General features: G+C 38.2%; 1 protein-coding gene across 1 annotated transcript in view; it reads left to right on the top strand.

The window, feature by feature from the left end:
* Window positions 1-18,084, top strand: part of LOC124616675 (lysosomal alpha-mannosidase-like) — a 136,565-nt gene that overhangs the window by 28,999 nt on the left and 89,482 nt on the right. Inside the window, exons 2-5 of the mRNA XM_047145044.1 lie at window positions 9,255-9,357; window positions 10,477-10,558; window positions 15,546-15,735; window positions 17,013-17,214. Of these exons, the coding sequence (XP_047001000.1) occupies window positions 9,255-9,357; window positions 10,477-10,558; window positions 15,546-15,735; window positions 17,013-17,214 (577 nt within the window). The remainder of the gene's footprint in view (window positions 1-9,254; window positions 9,358-10,476; window positions 10,559-15,545; window positions 15,736-17,012; window positions 17,215-18,084) is intronic.

The following is an 18,084-nucleotide window of genomic DNA, read 5'->3' as shown; positions in this document are numbered from 1 at the left end:
GTGGTTTTTTGTTTAAATGCGTTTTTTCGTAAAAATAAACTTTAAAATTTATTTGAATATATTTTTTGTGTGGTATTAACGTAATCTCTTACACAAAAAAATGAACTGCTTCACTGAAACGGCTGAATGCAATTTTTATGGCTATTTAAACATAGCAGTATGTTAGACTGCGCTTGGGACAGAGAATGTCAAAAAAAATCACCTGGGAAGCTAAGAGTTAAACAAAAATTGATTTTCCAAATGGACCAGCTTTACAAACTGCTGCAGAACTGTCAGGAATCAATGAAAGGAATGTCACTCTTGTTTTCATGTAGAGTGTTGTAATACAATCAGTTAAGGAAATGGCCTTTAGAGTTGCCACCTGTACCGATCTTGTACGGATCGTCCCTACTTTTCTATAACTGCCTCTTGCCCCTACATGAGTATGACATGTATGGTTGCCATCCGCCCCGATATATCGAGACAGTCACCTTTAAGGAGCTTCCTGCCTCGACATCCTGTGCAAGACCAAATTTTGTACCGATTTCACAAAACACTGTCACGAAATGGGCCCAAGTACTGAAGTAACGCCATCTGTTTAATAAATATCAAGTCTTTGATTGGATAACGCTATGAGAAATCCCAGATTGGATGATGATTGAAAACACTATTACATACATGACCAAAAGTGGTGTGAAGTTTTCAGGCAACAATTGTTTTCAGGAATATAGGTATATAAAGAGCTTTTTAGAAACTATACGTGACTCGGAAAAGTAGTAGTCTAAACACTCCGTGGAAGAAAGGTGGATTTACTTTCCTAATGAAATCGAAAATCCTGAACGCAAATGCCAACTGCTAAAATCATGCGAGTATTTGTTTTCTATTCCCGCACATAGCGCCACTGTGGGAAGAGTATTTTCACTGATATCGGCCAGTGAAAGAAATCGACTACCGCCAGGGACTGTGGAATCAATCTTAACAGCGCCAGTTTAACTACAGCCTGACTTGCACGGAGTTTTATAAATACGTAAAAGGGAATAAAGACTTGTTGAAAAAGATGAAATCTTCCGAAAAATATAATGTACCAACTACTTCTGCCGCAACAAGTTCCGTTTAATTGTGTCCTAAATAAAAAGTAATTATATTTAATAAATTTTTTACTTTATTTCTGCACCCCCATCTCAAGAGCGTCCCAACGAGGTCCCAGCTAGATACGGCAATCCTAACGACAGGACACCCTCAGGTCCCTACTTTTTTTAGTTTACTTGTACTTTTTTACACTGAAGCACCAAAGAAACTGGTATAGGCATGCTTATTCAAATACATATGTATGTAAACAGGCAGGAGACAACGCATCGGTCTGAAACACCTATAAACGACAACAAATGTCTGATGCAGTTGTTAGATCCGTTATTGCTGCTACAATGGTAAGTTATCAAGATTTAAGTGAGTTTGAAAGTGGTGTCATATTCAGCGCACGAGCGATGGGACACAGCATTTTGGAGGTAGCGAGGAAGTGGGGATATTCCAGTACGACCTTTTCACGAGTGTACCGTGAATATCAGGAATCCGGCAAAACATCAAATTTTCGACACTACTGCGGTCGGAAAAAGATCCTGCAAGAACTGGACCAACGACGACTGAAGAGAATCGTTCAACGTGACAGGAGTGCAAGCCTTCCGCAAATTGCTGCAAAAAAAAAAAAAAAAAAAATGGTTGAAATGTCTCTGAGCGCTATGGGACTTAACTTCTGAGGTCATCAGTCCCCTAGAACTTAGAACTATTTAAACGTAACTAACCTAAGGACATCACACACATCCATGCCCGAGGAAGGATTCGAACCTGCGACCGTAGTGGTCGCGTGGTTCCAGACTGTAGCGCCTAGATCCGCTCGGCCACACCGGCCAGCAAACTGCTGCAGACTTCAGTTCTGGGTCATCAACAAACGTCAGCGTGCGAGTCATTCAACAAAACATCATCGATATGGGCTTTCGGAGCCGAAGGCCCGTTCGTGTACCCTTGATGACTGCACGACACAAAGCTTCAAACCTCACCTGGGCTCGTTGACACCGCTATTGGATTGTTGATGACAGGAAACATGTTTCCTGGTCGGATGAAACACTTTTCAATTTGTAGCGAGCGGTTGGGCGTGTACCAACCTCATGAATACGTGGACCCTGCATGTCAGCAGGGGACTGTTTATGCTGGTGGAGGCTCTGTAATAGTGTGGGGCGTGTGTAGTTGGAATGGTATGGGACCCCTGATACGTCTAGATACGACTTTGACAGGTGACACGGACGTAAGCATCCTGTCTGACCACATACATCAGTTCATGTCCATTGTGCATTCTGACGGACTTGGGCAATGCCAGCAGGACAATGTGACACCCGACATGTCCATAATTGCTACAGAGTAGACCCAGGAACACTCTTCTGAGTTTAAATACTTCCGCTGGGGCCGGCCGTTGTGGCCTAGCGGTTCTAGGCGCTTCAATCTGGAACCGCGTGACCGCTACGGTCGCAGGTTCGAATCCTGCCTCGGGCATGGATGTGTGTGATATCCTTAGGTTAGTTAAGTTTAAGTAGTTCTAAGTTCTAGGGGACTGATGACCTCAGATGTTATGTCCCATAGTGCTCAGAGCCATTTGAACCATTTTTTACTTCCGCTGGTCACCAAACTCCCCAGACACGAACATTATTGAGCATATCTGGGATACCTTGCAATGTGCTGTTGAGAAGAGATCTCCACTCCCTCGTACTCTCACGGATTTATGGACAGCCTTGTAGGATTCTTGGTGTCTGTTCCATCCAGCACTATTTCAGACATGCCACGTCGTGTTATGGCACTTCTGCATGTTCGTGGGGTCAACTGACGCTGCTGCTTCAGCAACGAAGTCATGCATTGTTTTAGTTAGATATTAGCTATAGAATAAATTAATATTTGAGTCCCTTGTTCATGGATGGCATCTGTTCCACGCTCCTGTGTCCACTAAGGATTCACACAGCGTGCAAGGAAGATATAACTCATACAAACTTTGTAAATCAGTGAAAAGGTGCACTAGACACTACAAAATTTTGATGCCGCTGCCTTCAGTCTAGCTATCTTCAGTGGCGTCAGTGCTGTGCAGACTTTAGACAAAAGTGTTCAGACAATCCTAGAAATTCAGAAGCAGTTTGACAGGACACGGTAACAAGTACAAGTTAAGTCTAAGACGAAAAAGTTTAGGAAGAGCAGGAAGGTATTATTGCTGCGCGTCAATCACGTGAGGGGAGTGTAAGAACTGGTAAAGTGATTACCAGGTAGGCTCTAACTAGCATTTTTAAACCAACTGCAGAGCTCATTGGTACCACCTCTGATTTAGTTCTTTGGCAAAGCATGTTCGAAACTGAAGATCATATAAAAATAGCTTGGCGACATCCCCAATCCACTTCACCACAATGAGTGAGTGAACTCACCATGAACTATACAGAGGTACTCATATCTTTGCTGCAGGCAACATGGCTACAGTTGTCTACAGTTGTTTCCACTCGTTTCGTTATATCTTACGTGAATCCAAGAAATTTTATTTGTAAGATAACTGAGCAAAAAATTTATGCGGAAAAAATGTAACATACACGATGCCATAGGGGTGACCCCAAAAAAGAAAAAGAATGACGATGTGAACATATCTTCGGGAACGACGGACTCATCGACACAAGTGCTGGAAACTGGAATCAAGATGGACTAATACTTACTGCTTGACTCAGGATCATCATCTGCAATTATTAATCTGCCACAATATGGAATGATAGGTGAAAATGGACGATATGAGAGTACATGCGTATGATGTGGAGATGTTAGGCTTCCTGTATTCTGGCTGACGTGATCTCAGCTCTGGTTCTTGCAGGCCGAATGAATATTTCAACAGTGTAGGATGTCCAATACCACTGATAGATTTAATATTTTATATCAGGATTTAGAAGTGATAGGGGAAATAGAAGAAACATTGTCACAATAAAGTTACGCTGCACTGAAAGAAGCTCTCACACATCATTACATGTTATCATCAGAGCTGCAATTACAAAAAAAACTTTTGGAGGTTAAAATGTGTCAAACAAAACTCTGTCACTAGCACTCAAAACTCTGCGTACATTAGCAGGCCATGAGTATCTGTCTGAACAATCTTTATGTACTTTATGGCTTTGTAAACTTCCAGCCAACATCCACAGTCATTGCAGCACAAACAGACTTGCCATTGCAAAGAACCCAGACACGATTGTAAACAACTTAAGTGAAGTTCCGGCAAGTGCGAGAATCAACAACAGCCAATGTGGAGACCCCAGAATGTGCCTAGTTTTGGAAGTGGACATCACTGCCCCCAGAACACTCATGAATACTTCACACCAACAACAAGCATCGACTGGGCCCACCATGGAGTAGCTAACAGCACAAGTGGCAAAATTCAATGTGCAAGTACAAACAGCAGCTACAAAGTCGCTGTTGGGAAGAAACTGAAAAATTCATCGTACAGAACTCGCTGGAACAATATTGCTGGTAGCATAGATGTTTCAGCAATTGTGCCCATCAGTGCTCTCAGCCCAGCAACTATCCAAACTTCTGTGATGGGCATCAAAGAGAGCTAACATCGTGCAGCAACAGCACAGGTGCCCAGACCACAGCGTGATAAGAAGATGTGTCAATGTCACGTTATGTGCTGTCAACCAGTCACAGCAATTGTTCATGTAGGATCAGTCATCAGGATGAAGAGTTTCTTAGTGACGCAACTTCAAAGTAGGATCTATCCAAGAATGTCTGGTCACACACTGACAGCAACAATGCAACATGTGCTTACTACAGTCAACAACTCCAGAATCTCTACCTAGCATTACACCTGAATCCCAACTTCCAGCTACCACGGACTTTTGTGGTTTCAGACGTGCCTGATCACATAACGGGAGCAGACATTTTACATAACTATTGACTTACACCCTACATGGTCAGTAGCCAGTTGTTTCCAGTATCCACAGGAAAGATTTCATCTACAACATCTTCCACGCCCAGCCAAGTACAGTACGACGTGCCAGAGACTTTCTGCACAAAGATATCCAGCACCTCTTCTGCGCCATTTGAGCCGCAGTATGTTGATCCACACAAAGTTGTCCAGCACCTTACCATGTCATGGGAGCTGGAATATTTTTATCCAATTTCATACCACAACATGGGACACACATGTGTCTGTGTGTCATGCAAGTGAACTCCATGAATATTAGCAATTTGTGTACTGTAGGCAATGTCATAGCACTATCTGAGGAGCCATATTTTGATTCCCTGATTCAAGGCTTTTGAGCACTCACCATCCCACCTGTGTCACCAAGAAATGCTCACAAAACAGTCAACACCACGTCCACAAGCCACATGAAGAACCCTTCACGTTCCACCCACAGTGTCTGCTTCCATAAATCCTACTTGTAGTGCAAATAGAGTTTGACTGACTACTGAAAGCAGGTATTGTGACCAGATCAGATAATCTATGGGCCTCCTCAGTCCATGGAGTTCATAAGAAAGATAATTCGTGGCGAGTATGTGGAGACCATAGGGTGTTCAATGCCAACACAATTCCAGTGCTAGAATACCAAACTTGACTGATTTTAACAGTACCATTAGCAATGCCAAAACATTCAGTGTAGTAGACGGTATCAAGCTTTTCCCAAATTCCCATGACTCCATCTGAAAAAAGCAGCAGCGATCATACCATTTGGCTTATTCAAGTGCAATTTTATGACATTTGGCCTCAGAAATGCTACCCAAACTTGCCAACATCTAATGCATAAGATACTTCGAGATGTATACCACTTGTATTTTGTTATATGAATGACATTCTAGTATTTTCTACTTCTGTATCATATTGCACAGATGTGAACAGCTTTTATGATACCCACAGGCATATGGTATAAATATTAAAGAATCAAAATGTGCATTGCAGAAATGTGAGATTAAATTCCTGGGATATTTGGTCTCTGTGGCAGGGTTGTCACTATTGCCTGTGTGGGTCAAAGCAGTACAAAAATGCCCCTTCCCACAAGTTACAAGAGGCTTCACAGATCCCTAAGCATGCTGAACTATTACCAGCATCAGTTGCCTAAACTTCCTGCCATCAAAGAGCCACTTACAGCATTACTCTCCAGCAGAAATACTACAGAATCAGTAAAATACAGTGGACTTCAGACGCTGAAGCAGATTTCCATGACCTAAAGAAACATCTATCATAGGTACCGCTGCTGGGACACACAAGACTGAGCACCTCTTTACTGTTTATGGTAGATGCAAGCCAGACAGCAGTGGGTGCAGCTCTGTAACAAAAAGTTGATAGAAAATGGCAGTTTCAAGCTTTTATGTATAATAATCTGACTCAAAAGCAGCAAAAATGGAGTGCTATTTATCACAAGTTACTTGCTATGTAGTTAGCTATCAAGCATTTCCACACATCTATTGAAGGGAGACACTTTGCAATTTCTGCAGACCACTGGCTACTAGCAGCTATGTTTCAGTAAGATACAGATCTTAGTTCACAATGGCAGCGCACGCAGGTCAAGTATATTGCACAGTTCTCAACTGATGTGTGTCACATAGCAGGAGTGGACAGTTTGGTTGCAGGTTGCCTGTTTCAAAATTGTGCCTGTTGAAACTCCATTCACTGGGCAAAGTTAATGTCAAAGGAATAAGAAAATCTTCTCTTGTGCCATCTTATACAGGAACAGCAAACAGCATTGCATCTCAGATGTGTTTCAGTCCCAAATGTGCCAGACTATGTTTGGTGTGATGTAGTGAAAGGAAAGCAGTGACCCTACATAATCTAACACTTCCAAGAATATGACCCACAGCCAAGTTAGTTTTTACCACAGTCATGTGGTCCAGACTACTAAAAAACTGTCACACATTGGAACAGGCACGTCTTCATGCCTATTGCTCACTTCCCAATGCTGTGTCAGCAAGATTTTTTCACATGCATAGGGATATCATAGGGTCACCACCATACTCCATGGGAGAAAGTCATTCGCTCATGATCATTGATCATTTTATCAGGTGCTGAGAAGTCATTGTAATCAAAGACATATCTGCTGAGTCAGTCATAACGACACTAGTGCATGCAAAGTTCTCCAGGTTTAGCTTTCAGCAAGATATTACCGTGGGAGTAGACTGAAAGCCATCTTCTCTATGAACTTTTACTACCGTGTGGATGCAACCATCTTCACACTACAAGCTACCATCTAGCCATCAATGAAGTGGCAGAACAGTTTCACTGCAAGCTCAAAACTGCCCTAATGTGCAGTTCATCATATTGGTTCTAAGCACTGCTGTCATTTTTCACAACATGGAACATAATTTTGCACACTACAGTTTTCTGCACTGTAGTGTAGTAATAGACATACACACATCAGTCTCTCCTGGCATCCTTCTGTTATAGTGAAACAATATAGTCTTCACTATAATATAAGTATACAATTGTGCCCATGCTTCCTTTCTTCTATAATTTACTTCGTGACACTTAATATTAGCCAATAATTGAGGATTATCTCTCCACTTATTACAGTTTCAGTTTCCAGCCCTGTGATGCACTTCACACTTGGCATTTGCTGATAGCTTCTCTGCTAGCATACTACTGACCTCACTACAGCTGTTTTGAGATTAGTTCCCAAACTTCCCATCCATAGTGCCATTTGTCATTGGAATCCTCTTACTTTATTTATCATCAGTGTCTATATGTATTGCTTATTATACTGCTTAATGCACACTTACAGTTTCGTTTATGCCTTATGACAACTGCAATTGTGTAAGATTTTGTTTTATTATTTTATCAAACTTTTACCCCACCCTGAGACCAACCTCAAGTATTGCGTGTCATTAGCTGATTAGCACAACTTTGGTCATGATGTTTGCACTTGTTGTTTGGCTTTCTTATACCATTTTTGTGCTGGCACTAGGTACCACATACAAGCATTTATGGATCCATTATTGTATTACATGTTGTTCTTGTATTTTTTAGGACCACGGCAATTTGCTACATGCATCTTATTTTTGACACTCACAAATAATGTGATAATTATAAGTGTGTACCATTTTTATCTTCAAATTTTTAAATTTTTTAAATTTTCCCTCTTAAATTTTTTTATTCTCACTTAATTTCTACTATTTGTGGTATACTTTTTTGTACAGCCTTCTGAAGGCGGTCACTAGGTATCAAAACTGGTAAAGGGAATATGTCTTTTGTGTAACTGGTTGCCACTTATTTCAATAAATACAAATACAGTTGCTGAAGATGGATAAAAACTATATATTGATTTTTATGTTGTTCACATCTCCCATACAATGGTAACATGTCCTTCAAATTAAGATTAACACCATATCTGTGAATTAGTTCATTTGAAATGGGGTACCTGGCATAAAAATTATAATCTTTCAAAATAAATAATCAAACAAGTAAACCCTGCATCAATGTGGGACACAGCACCAGAAAAGGACAGAAGCCTGTGTTTATTTGGTCCTCTAAGTCAATCCACAAGACGTGTTCAGGTGTAGCTGGGAGCAAACTATCAACAAAAAGCAGGCATCTGAGTCTATGCCCATTACGCAGTTTTAATCTGCCACACATACCAAATTTTTCACTGTATATAATACAATTAAAAGCAATATCAAGTGAATTAATTTCTTTTTCGTTTATTATTTTTTAGTTAGTTACTGTGCTTAACCCAGACTCACTAGTATAGAGAAAGCTATGAAATCAGCCCCCACATTTTCAGAGAGAATGAATAATAGTGTTCAGTTGAGGAGAAGTATCATGTTCTGAATTATGATGATCCTGTTTTAAGTGAAGAATTTGTGAGACCATTACAAAATCTTCCAAAACAATGATTACTGTCACACCATGGCTAACAAAATATGCATGGCAGTTATTTACACATGCTAGTTTGATAGGTGAAACAGTCAGTCTCGTCTACTAAACTGAAAACTAATATTAAAGTAAGCTGCTAGTCTCTGCCTCAGAATGGGATCGTCACTTCCTTATTGTCTTTGCTAGTCCAGATCTCGACAACATTCATTAAAAAGACAAATGCTATGAATTTATTGAGACCAAAATGCTTGTTCAGCTCCTAAAACAAAATAAGGTTCACTTTTTATAATGAATATACCAAATGATAAATTTTATCCCTATTAGACTGGGATTAACCGTTTTCATAAACAGTATTGTATCTGGAAGAAATTTATTTTATTTACTTTGTAATATTTTCTCATTCCAGGCATGCCATGCTACTGAACCAGGATACATTAATATACATATCATACCTCATTCCCATGATGATGTTGGGTGGCTAAAAACAGTTGATCAGTACTATTATGGACGTAAGTTGCTTGTTATGTGTCAGAAACAATTTGCTGATACAATTACACACTTACCAGAACAAGTACTTTTATGTTTTAAATAATAAGCTATGCACACACAAAACTGAATGATTAGTGATGATTAGTGTTTTAGGGCGCACAACAGCGAGGTTATCAGCGCCCGCACAAAACTGAAGGAACTGTGGTTATATTATAATGCCTACAGACAAACTGTAGTCATGTACTACATACTGATGTTTTTCATAGTTAATACAATAACAATGGGATGAATAAAGGCAAGCAGTTACTACATAGTGGAGGCATTGAGCAGCAGACAGATCAAGAAGTTGACCACTGTACTATTGCACTTGCACCTTCCTTCATACACACATACAGGGACTTGAAGGTATGTTTAGTGTAGTAACAGGACAACAACTATCAAAGACTGAAGCTGTATAGGAGATTCATGGGCCTGAATGAGAAGGTAGCTATACAGTCCCCACCTCTGAATATCAAAGAAGCTGGTTTTGGGGGGTGAGGATCCATTTAGAGTGGGTTGTAAAGTAGGAGTTGTTATCAGTCATATTGTTCTGAGTGTCATACCCTGGCTCTTGTTTGTCAATCACAGGTGACACACTTTGGCAATGGCCTTTCACACAATTGATTTATGGCACGTGTTATACTTATAACACAGAAAACACCATTTACTTTCACTACGTAATATTTTATTGGCACACGATAAATCAAAACACAAAGAAATAGATTTCAACAATCACGGTAACAGTCATGACGAATGTCTCACACCAACTAGTCAACAACCAAAGTAAGTAAAAACGAAGTACAAAAAAGCAAAGATATTAATATTTTCTGGCAGTTCTGCCACAGATTCATTTGTTGGAGATCATGACTGGATAAATAGCTGTGCAGCAGCTATAGACAACTTGATATAGAGCATGGCATGATGACTTCCACAAAGGGTGGAACTTAGAAAGTTAAGCTACAATGCTCATTTTCTTGTGTAAATAATCATTCACTACTCTTTGACTTTGCTATATGGTGAATGATTGTCTCTACTCATTCCATTGTTTACTTTTGTCATAACAACTTCTTGGTTGAATAATAATGATTTAAATTTTTCAGTCAAGCAGAATGTGCAGCTAGCTAAAGTGAAGGATATAATTGACACAGCACTGGATGAACTTGAAAAGAATTCTGACAGAAGGTAAAATAGAAAAAATAGTCATACATATCATTTAAAAGAAATGACATATCAGAATGAAGGATATGAAGTTAATATTAAAAGGAAATGCTCATTAAATTGAAACTACATGTACCTGAAGGCATCTAAACTGTACTTAAAACTGAGAAATATATAATTAATTCAAAATTCTCTTCCACATAAGCAATTTTATTTAAGATGGTAAGGTATGATACATCTCATCATCCCATTTGTGTCACAACAATCAATGTGAATTTTATTTGTTTTGATATAACAGTGACTAAATGTCTTATAAAAAACTGAAAAATCAACAGTGGGAGTTTAGGAAATCATTTTGGATGTTAATTGTTACCAAACTTACAAATGTTAGGATATGGGATTCATTATAACTATACCCTTTTCTGCTTGGGATTTTCACTAGATTTAGTCAACAAGTAAACATATAATTAAGAATTGTTGGGAGAGAACTCAACCAGCCACAAATATTTTTAAGAAGCTTTATTTTTTTTACAATGATCAGTTTTGGGTCCATTATACCCATCTTCAGATAGCTGCACATGTTTCAGTAAAGTATCAGAATTGTCAGCAGCATGTTGTGTTCTCCTGTACTACATAAGAAAATGTAAGTTGTTTGCACCACATGCTGTAAGTTGTTAGCACCACCAGCAGTATGCCTGACTTGACTAACATAAAAAACATATGCTAGTATGCAGACAACTGAAAACATAGAAAGTGTGTGAGTTATGTGTGCTTACATAACCTTTTTGATCAGAGTCTTCACTGTTTTGTGGTCCAGGTAGCACACCACATGCAGTTCTGTCACTCTAAACACTGTGACAGTATCCATGTGAAATCATTGCCCCAAAAACTCTGCCTTAAAACACTGAGAAAAGTTTGTTTCTTACATTGTGGAGTATGTAACCACTGCGCATTGCAATTTTGGCTATGTCCTTCTGGTTCCTTCTAAAGTAGAGAAAACTGTTGTACAGCATGGTGTGGATGGTGAAAGGATGAGGATTCCTCTTCCACCTTCAACTGAGTTGTGCTTTCAGGGAGGCACACTGGCACATTCCTATTTTTCTTCTTTACTTCACACTAAGTAGAGTCTCATATCATATCCTATAAAATACCTATCTATAAAATACCTATAAAATGTAAACTGCACCATTTCCTTTTCAGTCTCACTGCCATCTTCACTGTATGCAATAGGGATCTGGCTTGCTTTAATTGAGAATGTTGTCAATAATTTCGGATTCAAATCCATTATATTTTTAGCAATTATTTTTATTGTATTAAGGTCCTCATCATAGTTTTGGGACACGGGGATAGAAAGTAGATGGTGGATGCCGCATTTTTGTTGACTGTTGGATGTTGAGAGAGAGAGAGGTGGGGTGAAGAGTCTTCCCAGTAGATTTTAAATTTATGGCTGCTTTTTTGCTATCTATTCATGTCTAGGAAATTAATGGTGCAACATCCTAACTCATTTCTGACCTTTATATTAGTATGCTACTGGTTCATATTTTCCAAGAACTTCCGGAGTTGTCTAATGGAACCTTTCCACATACAGAGAATATCATCAACATATTTGTAATAATGTTTTGACAGTGGGGTTCACTCTTAAGAAAATCAGTTTCCCATTTCCCACAAACACTTGTGCTAGCAAGTGGGATAAGGGCGAGCCCACTGCTAGACCATATGCCTGGTTATAACAGCTCCCTTGAAAACAAAAATAAATTTGATTTAAGCAACATTCTGCCATACTAACTATGCTCTTCTGTTTATCTGGATTAATGTTGTGCAAATACAATGATTGTGACACAGTATCTATAGAATTATATATAAAAACAAAGATGAGGTGACTTACCGAACAAAAGCGCTGGCAGGTCGATAGACACACAAACAAACACAAACATACACACAAAATTCAAGCTTTCGCAACAAACTGTTGCCTCATCAGGAAAAAGGGAAGGAGAGGGGAAGACGAAAGGAAGTGGGTTTTAAGGGAGAGGGTAAGGAGTCATTCCAATCCCGGGAGCGGAAAGACTTACCTTAGGGGGAAAAAAGGACAGGTATACACTCGCACACATGCACATATCCATCCACACATACAGACAAATATGTCTGCTTGTGTCTGTATGTGTGGATGGATATGTGCGTGTGTGCGAGTGTATACCTGTCCTTTTTTCCCCCTAAGGTAAGTCTTTCCGCTTCCGGGATTGGAATGACTCCTTACCCTCTCCCTTAAAACCCACTTCCTTTCATCTTCCCCTCTCCTTCCCTCTTTCCTGATGAGGCAACAGTTTGTTGCGAAAGCTTGAATTTTGTGTGTATGTTTGTGTTTGTTTGTGTGTCTATCGACCTGCCAGCGCTTTTGTTCGGTAAGTCACCTCATCTTTGTTTTTATATATAATTTTTTATATATAATTTTTCCCACGTGGAATGTTTCCTTCCATTATATTAGTATCTATAGAATGTTTCACAAGAGTGTTTGATAACAACCTGTGTACATCAAAAGAGACTAATTTTCCATTTGTTGGAATCTTAACGTCAGTCATATTTTTTACCACCTAATAAAAAAGAAATACATCAAACATATATTTTTGAAAATTTATAATTATTTCATAATTGGACCAAAGTAGCCCAAGTTTCTTTGTGCAGTTTAATATAAAAACTATTTTAAGACAGGATAATACCTTTCGGCTATATTACCCCTTTACAATTTATTGTGTTACTGTATAGGACCGTAGTCAACCAACATTTATTTAAGGCATGCAAGCCACCCCACCACAGCAAGTAGAAGCTCTCAACTGTTGTAAAGAATCAAAACTGTTCTAAAAAGTTTATTAGAATAGGTGCTAGGTAGGATTGAATACTTTTTCAAAGCCGGGGCAAAGTTACCCCTGCAGGAGCAAAGTTGCCCCATTTTATGGTATTTTTGTAGAGTTCATTGTCAGTTGTAGTGATTTTCATTTGATGTCATATGTAGAACTGAAGGAAATTGGCTGGCATTTTAAGATTATAGCCAGTTCTCGGAGTTGAGGGAAAAAGTCAAACTCCAACTAAAGCATTCAAAACCTATCAGTTACAAATAATAGTAAACTGCTACCCTCAGATATATCACATTTCCAAATGCCAAATTTTGTGACCATTGTTACATCATGAAAAATCACAGATTGCACTTTACTTTTTATTTTATTGTTTATGCAAAATTTTCCTGTCATAATAAGTTAGTGATGAAAATGTTAGCATGGTGGGTGCCGTGACAGCTGATTGTGGACAACAAGCATATTCTACTTTCAACATTAAAGCTACCTTTCTACCAACTTACTTAAGATCCAAATAACTTTAGGTTCTCTTGGTAGATTCTTGAGTCAATCTCATTCAGAAAGAGATCAAGAAATTCAAACACATCTTTCTTAAATTTTCATTCATGATGCAAATCTTCATGAATAGTTATTTTTGCTGTGGGATTCAATCTCACTGATATTTCTGTGACTTTGATGTATTTGGGTCTTTCAGACTTAGTTTCGTAGAATAATCTTTCACTTTCTCTAACAACATATCATACACTACCACATTCCTAAAAAAATTTCCAGAGCTTTTTTTACTATGTCTACAAAACGTTTCACTCCAGCTGTTGTGTGTTGGAATATGGCAGACTGTATATGCCCAGAAAAAGTAATTTACTTTGAGCATCTCCAGGTTGACACAAAGTACACAAAGAGTAGGCCTAAACCTCTGACCAGCCATGTCCATTGTTTGATCTGCCATAAGTCTGTAAAACAGAGAATTTATTATCTGCTGCACAGTGTATCATGTGAGTCATAATTTCCAATATTTTGTGTCATATAATTGCACCCTTCACGTAATGCAGTGCTTCATTCAGATCTTCAGTTCTAGCACCTCATTCTTCCTCTTACTGAGAAGTGTCATGAAGTTCCAAATGTTCATTTCATGACCTCTCAGTGCGCTTCCTGATTGACACAGGAGCCTTAGCAAACTGGTTATTACCAGTAAAGCAGTTCTAGGTTTCTTCTCATATTCAGTGTGGTGCAGTTTGACTGATCTTCACATTGCTGAATAACTGAACAGATTTTTTATAGAAAAGATTCTTCACATGTATTTTGAACTTTTTGGTAGTTTTTTTCCAGTTGTAGATAACTTATTTTTTAAAAAGTGGCATTTGTCTCTGTGGTCTTCTCTGGCTCATTGCATGGATAAACCTAATGCAGTCATAGCAGAAATTTCCATCCCAGGAATCTATGATTGCACAGGACAGAATGTAGTTGGAGTTTTAAGATGTTTAACTTAGTTTGAGAAATAGTAATTTCAAGAATGCAACTGTTTGATTCAGTTATACTAATATTGTATTTGTTGAAATAAAGCATAATTTCTATTGCTGTCTCTGCCTCTGCAGATCATGTAGATCTCTAAGTGTATTTGCAATTGGTGGGGGGGGGGGGGGGGGGGGGAGGAAGGGGGGGAAGGGCAGAAACACCAAGAGCATTCATCCTTGACTGCCCCCTCCCCAGCCTGCAGGATGATATACCACTGGTGAAAGATCCCAACAGGTAGTTAAATGTTGGGGCAAAACATGAGTGCACAAGCATAAAGCAACCCTCTCAAGCTGCAGCAATCTGATAACAGCACACACTGTAGACATGTAGAGAACCTAGGATCACAAGTAGTCTGCCAAACCTAGTGGTGCAAACTAAGGGTGTGGCTCTTTATTATGTCTTAGGAATCAGAAGTCCACTGAACAGGCTATTTTTACTACCCTTTTACTGAACTGTATATTATCAGTGCCAATCAAAAGACCTTGTTTCAAGGTTTTTGGTATCTGCTGTGCTTTATAAAAATGCTCTGTTTACAGTGGTTTTAATTGAACTTAAATTATATATCTGTGATAGTGTAAGGGTGTGAATTGTTTATATGGGAATTATAAGTAACATTTCCCTTTCTAAAGTTAAATGTTTATTTTGAATTTCAGATTCATTTATGTTGAAACAGCTTTTCTTTGGAAGTGGTGGCTAGAAAATGATGAAGACAGACGACAGTTAATGAGGGACCTTATTAACTCAGGTCAGCTGGAAATCATTGGAGGTGCCTGGAGTATGAATGATGAGGCAGCCACTAATTACCAGTCTATAATTGATCAGTTTACATTTGCCCTCAGGCAAGTTAAATAGATATTACTCACTTTTATTTGCCTTCCTTCCTTTCAATCTTCATTATCTGTCTTTTGTCAGAAGTGACCTGTTGCAAAGGTGCAATGTTGAATTAAATATTAGTAAAATAAGACATACATAGAAATGTATACAGAATTAATGAAATGATTTCTAGGGTTTTGTGCCAATAACTTATTTTGTACCAGTAATAATAAAAGATAAAACATTACTGTTGTATTTTCCTGTACCTACACATTTAAATTCACAGATTTCTAAGTATGTTAACACCAACATCATCACTACAGTTTACCATTTGTTTGAGATATTTTACTTATGAATAAGAAATTCCAGAGGAATGTGGTGTAAACAGGACTTTGTAGGTGCTCCATAATACTACATAAATGTATTGAAAATAAAATTTTGTGAAAAAAAATTGGTTATTTTTGGGGGTTGAAAATCATAACAGATGGCAAAAATCCAGCTGGTTTGGCACAACTCCTTCTGTAATTAAATAGAATATTCTGACTATGGGCATGTAATTTCTGTTTATTATTGGTACTGAATGGCTTCTGACTAGGCATACATAAAACAGCTTATAGTGTTCTCTGTAAAATAATGCATATGCTTTGTTTGAAATAATAGATAAAAAAAGGAGCTGTGTAGCATAAGAGGATAATTTAAACCATATAGGAAACCATTAATAAGGCTTTATTTGTTTGTTAATCCCATATGAGGCTCTTTTCTCATCCAACCAATTGTGTCATTCATTTATAAATGAAGACAGCTGTAGTGCACAGAAATGGCAATGTAGTTCTTGAAAATGGAATTCTATCTCAATAATGCTGTTTACCTACACAGAGAAATAAAGTATCATGGCAAAAGATGACATACTGCAAAATTAAGTTATAATTTTATTTGTTGACTGTAATGATTTTGCACCAAGTCTCTGGGAATTTCCACTGCCTAAAGTGAATGATGATTATTTGACATTAGTTCAGTTTTACTGAAAGTAGTATTTCTTTGTTCATAAGTTGGCCATCAGGTCCTCCTTCCTGTTATGAAATATTGTTCATGTTATTCTGTAAACTAATGGTCAAAAATGAACTTAGTTATAGCATTATTCATTTAGTTAATTTTCACTGATTAGAAAACTAGACAACATTATTTTGCTCCTTGAAGCATTTCCTTTGCAGAAGAATATTTTTTTCTTCCTTTTCTGTTGATGTACATAAGTGATTCCCTCTTCACAGATGTGGACTCTAACATTTTCAAACCAAATTTTCAGGAAGCTGAATGATTCCTTTGGTGCATGTGGCCGCCCCCATGTAGGTTGGCAAATTGACCCATTTGGACATTCCAGAGAGATGGCATCCATTTTTGCTCAGCTTGGGTATGATGGTGTCTTCTTTGCAAGATCAGACTATCAAGACCGTCAGAGACGATACCAGACAAAGGACACTGAGATGATATGGCAAGGCAGTGCTAATCTTGGTATGGAATCTATATGGCAAGCAATCATTGCTTATCTGTATGACCATCTTGAATTATCAGATTTCCATTCCTTTTAAATAAGTGTAACTAGTCACTCACTTTGGCTCAGATAGGTGTTCATTTTTTCAGGACACATTTTTTTTCAATAGTGGCCTGCAACCCTAAAAACTTTAAACTTCTAGTAAAGTTTATGTATATACACCCTGAAGGATTTACTTGTGGCCAATGCTTGACGTCTGCACAGCTTCATAACACAGTTTGTATAAGCACACCTTTCCTAACCATTTTTGTTTTTCGCAGATGCATGACTGTAGAAGCCTTGGAATTCTCTTACACACACACACACACACACACACACACACACACACACACACACACACTTTTCATTGTGGATATGGATTCTCCAGGAAAAAATATGTAACTTTTGTATTTAACATGTTGCAGTGTGACAGATGAAGCTGTAATTGACAAAAACCAAAATAAGTTAAAAATCGTAATATCTCAAGAAACAAATATCTTACTTAGATCCCAGGAGGTCAGAAAGGCATTTATTACAAAATATTTAATGAGAAACCTATTTTTTACATCAAAATATACATTAGTTCTTGGCAAATCACATGAAGTTCAGGAACTTTAAAAAGAAGTTTTGTGCAGTTGCTGCATGAACACAAATTCCATCCACATTACTTACCATTGCATCAAGAACTATATGAGGATGACTTTCAAAATCACTTGAACTTTTGCAATTGGATACAACAAAAACTAGAAGCTATGATGATTTTATTTCACGCGTACTTTTCTCTGACGAATAAGCTGTTACAAATAGTGGTCAATTGAATAAGCAAAATGTGCATTACCGGTTAGTGCAGA

This window comes from Schistocerca americana, chromosome 1 (assembly GCF_021461395.2).
Source record: "Schistocerca americana isolate TAMUIC-IGC-003095 chromosome 1, iqSchAmer2.1, whole genome shotgun sequence".
Lineage (NCBI taxonomy): Eukaryota > Metazoa > Arthropoda > Insecta > Orthoptera > Acrididae > Schistocerca > Schistocerca americana.
The sequence above is the reverse complement of the archived record's forward strand: the minus strand, read 5'-3'. Positions and strand labels throughout refer to the sequence as shown.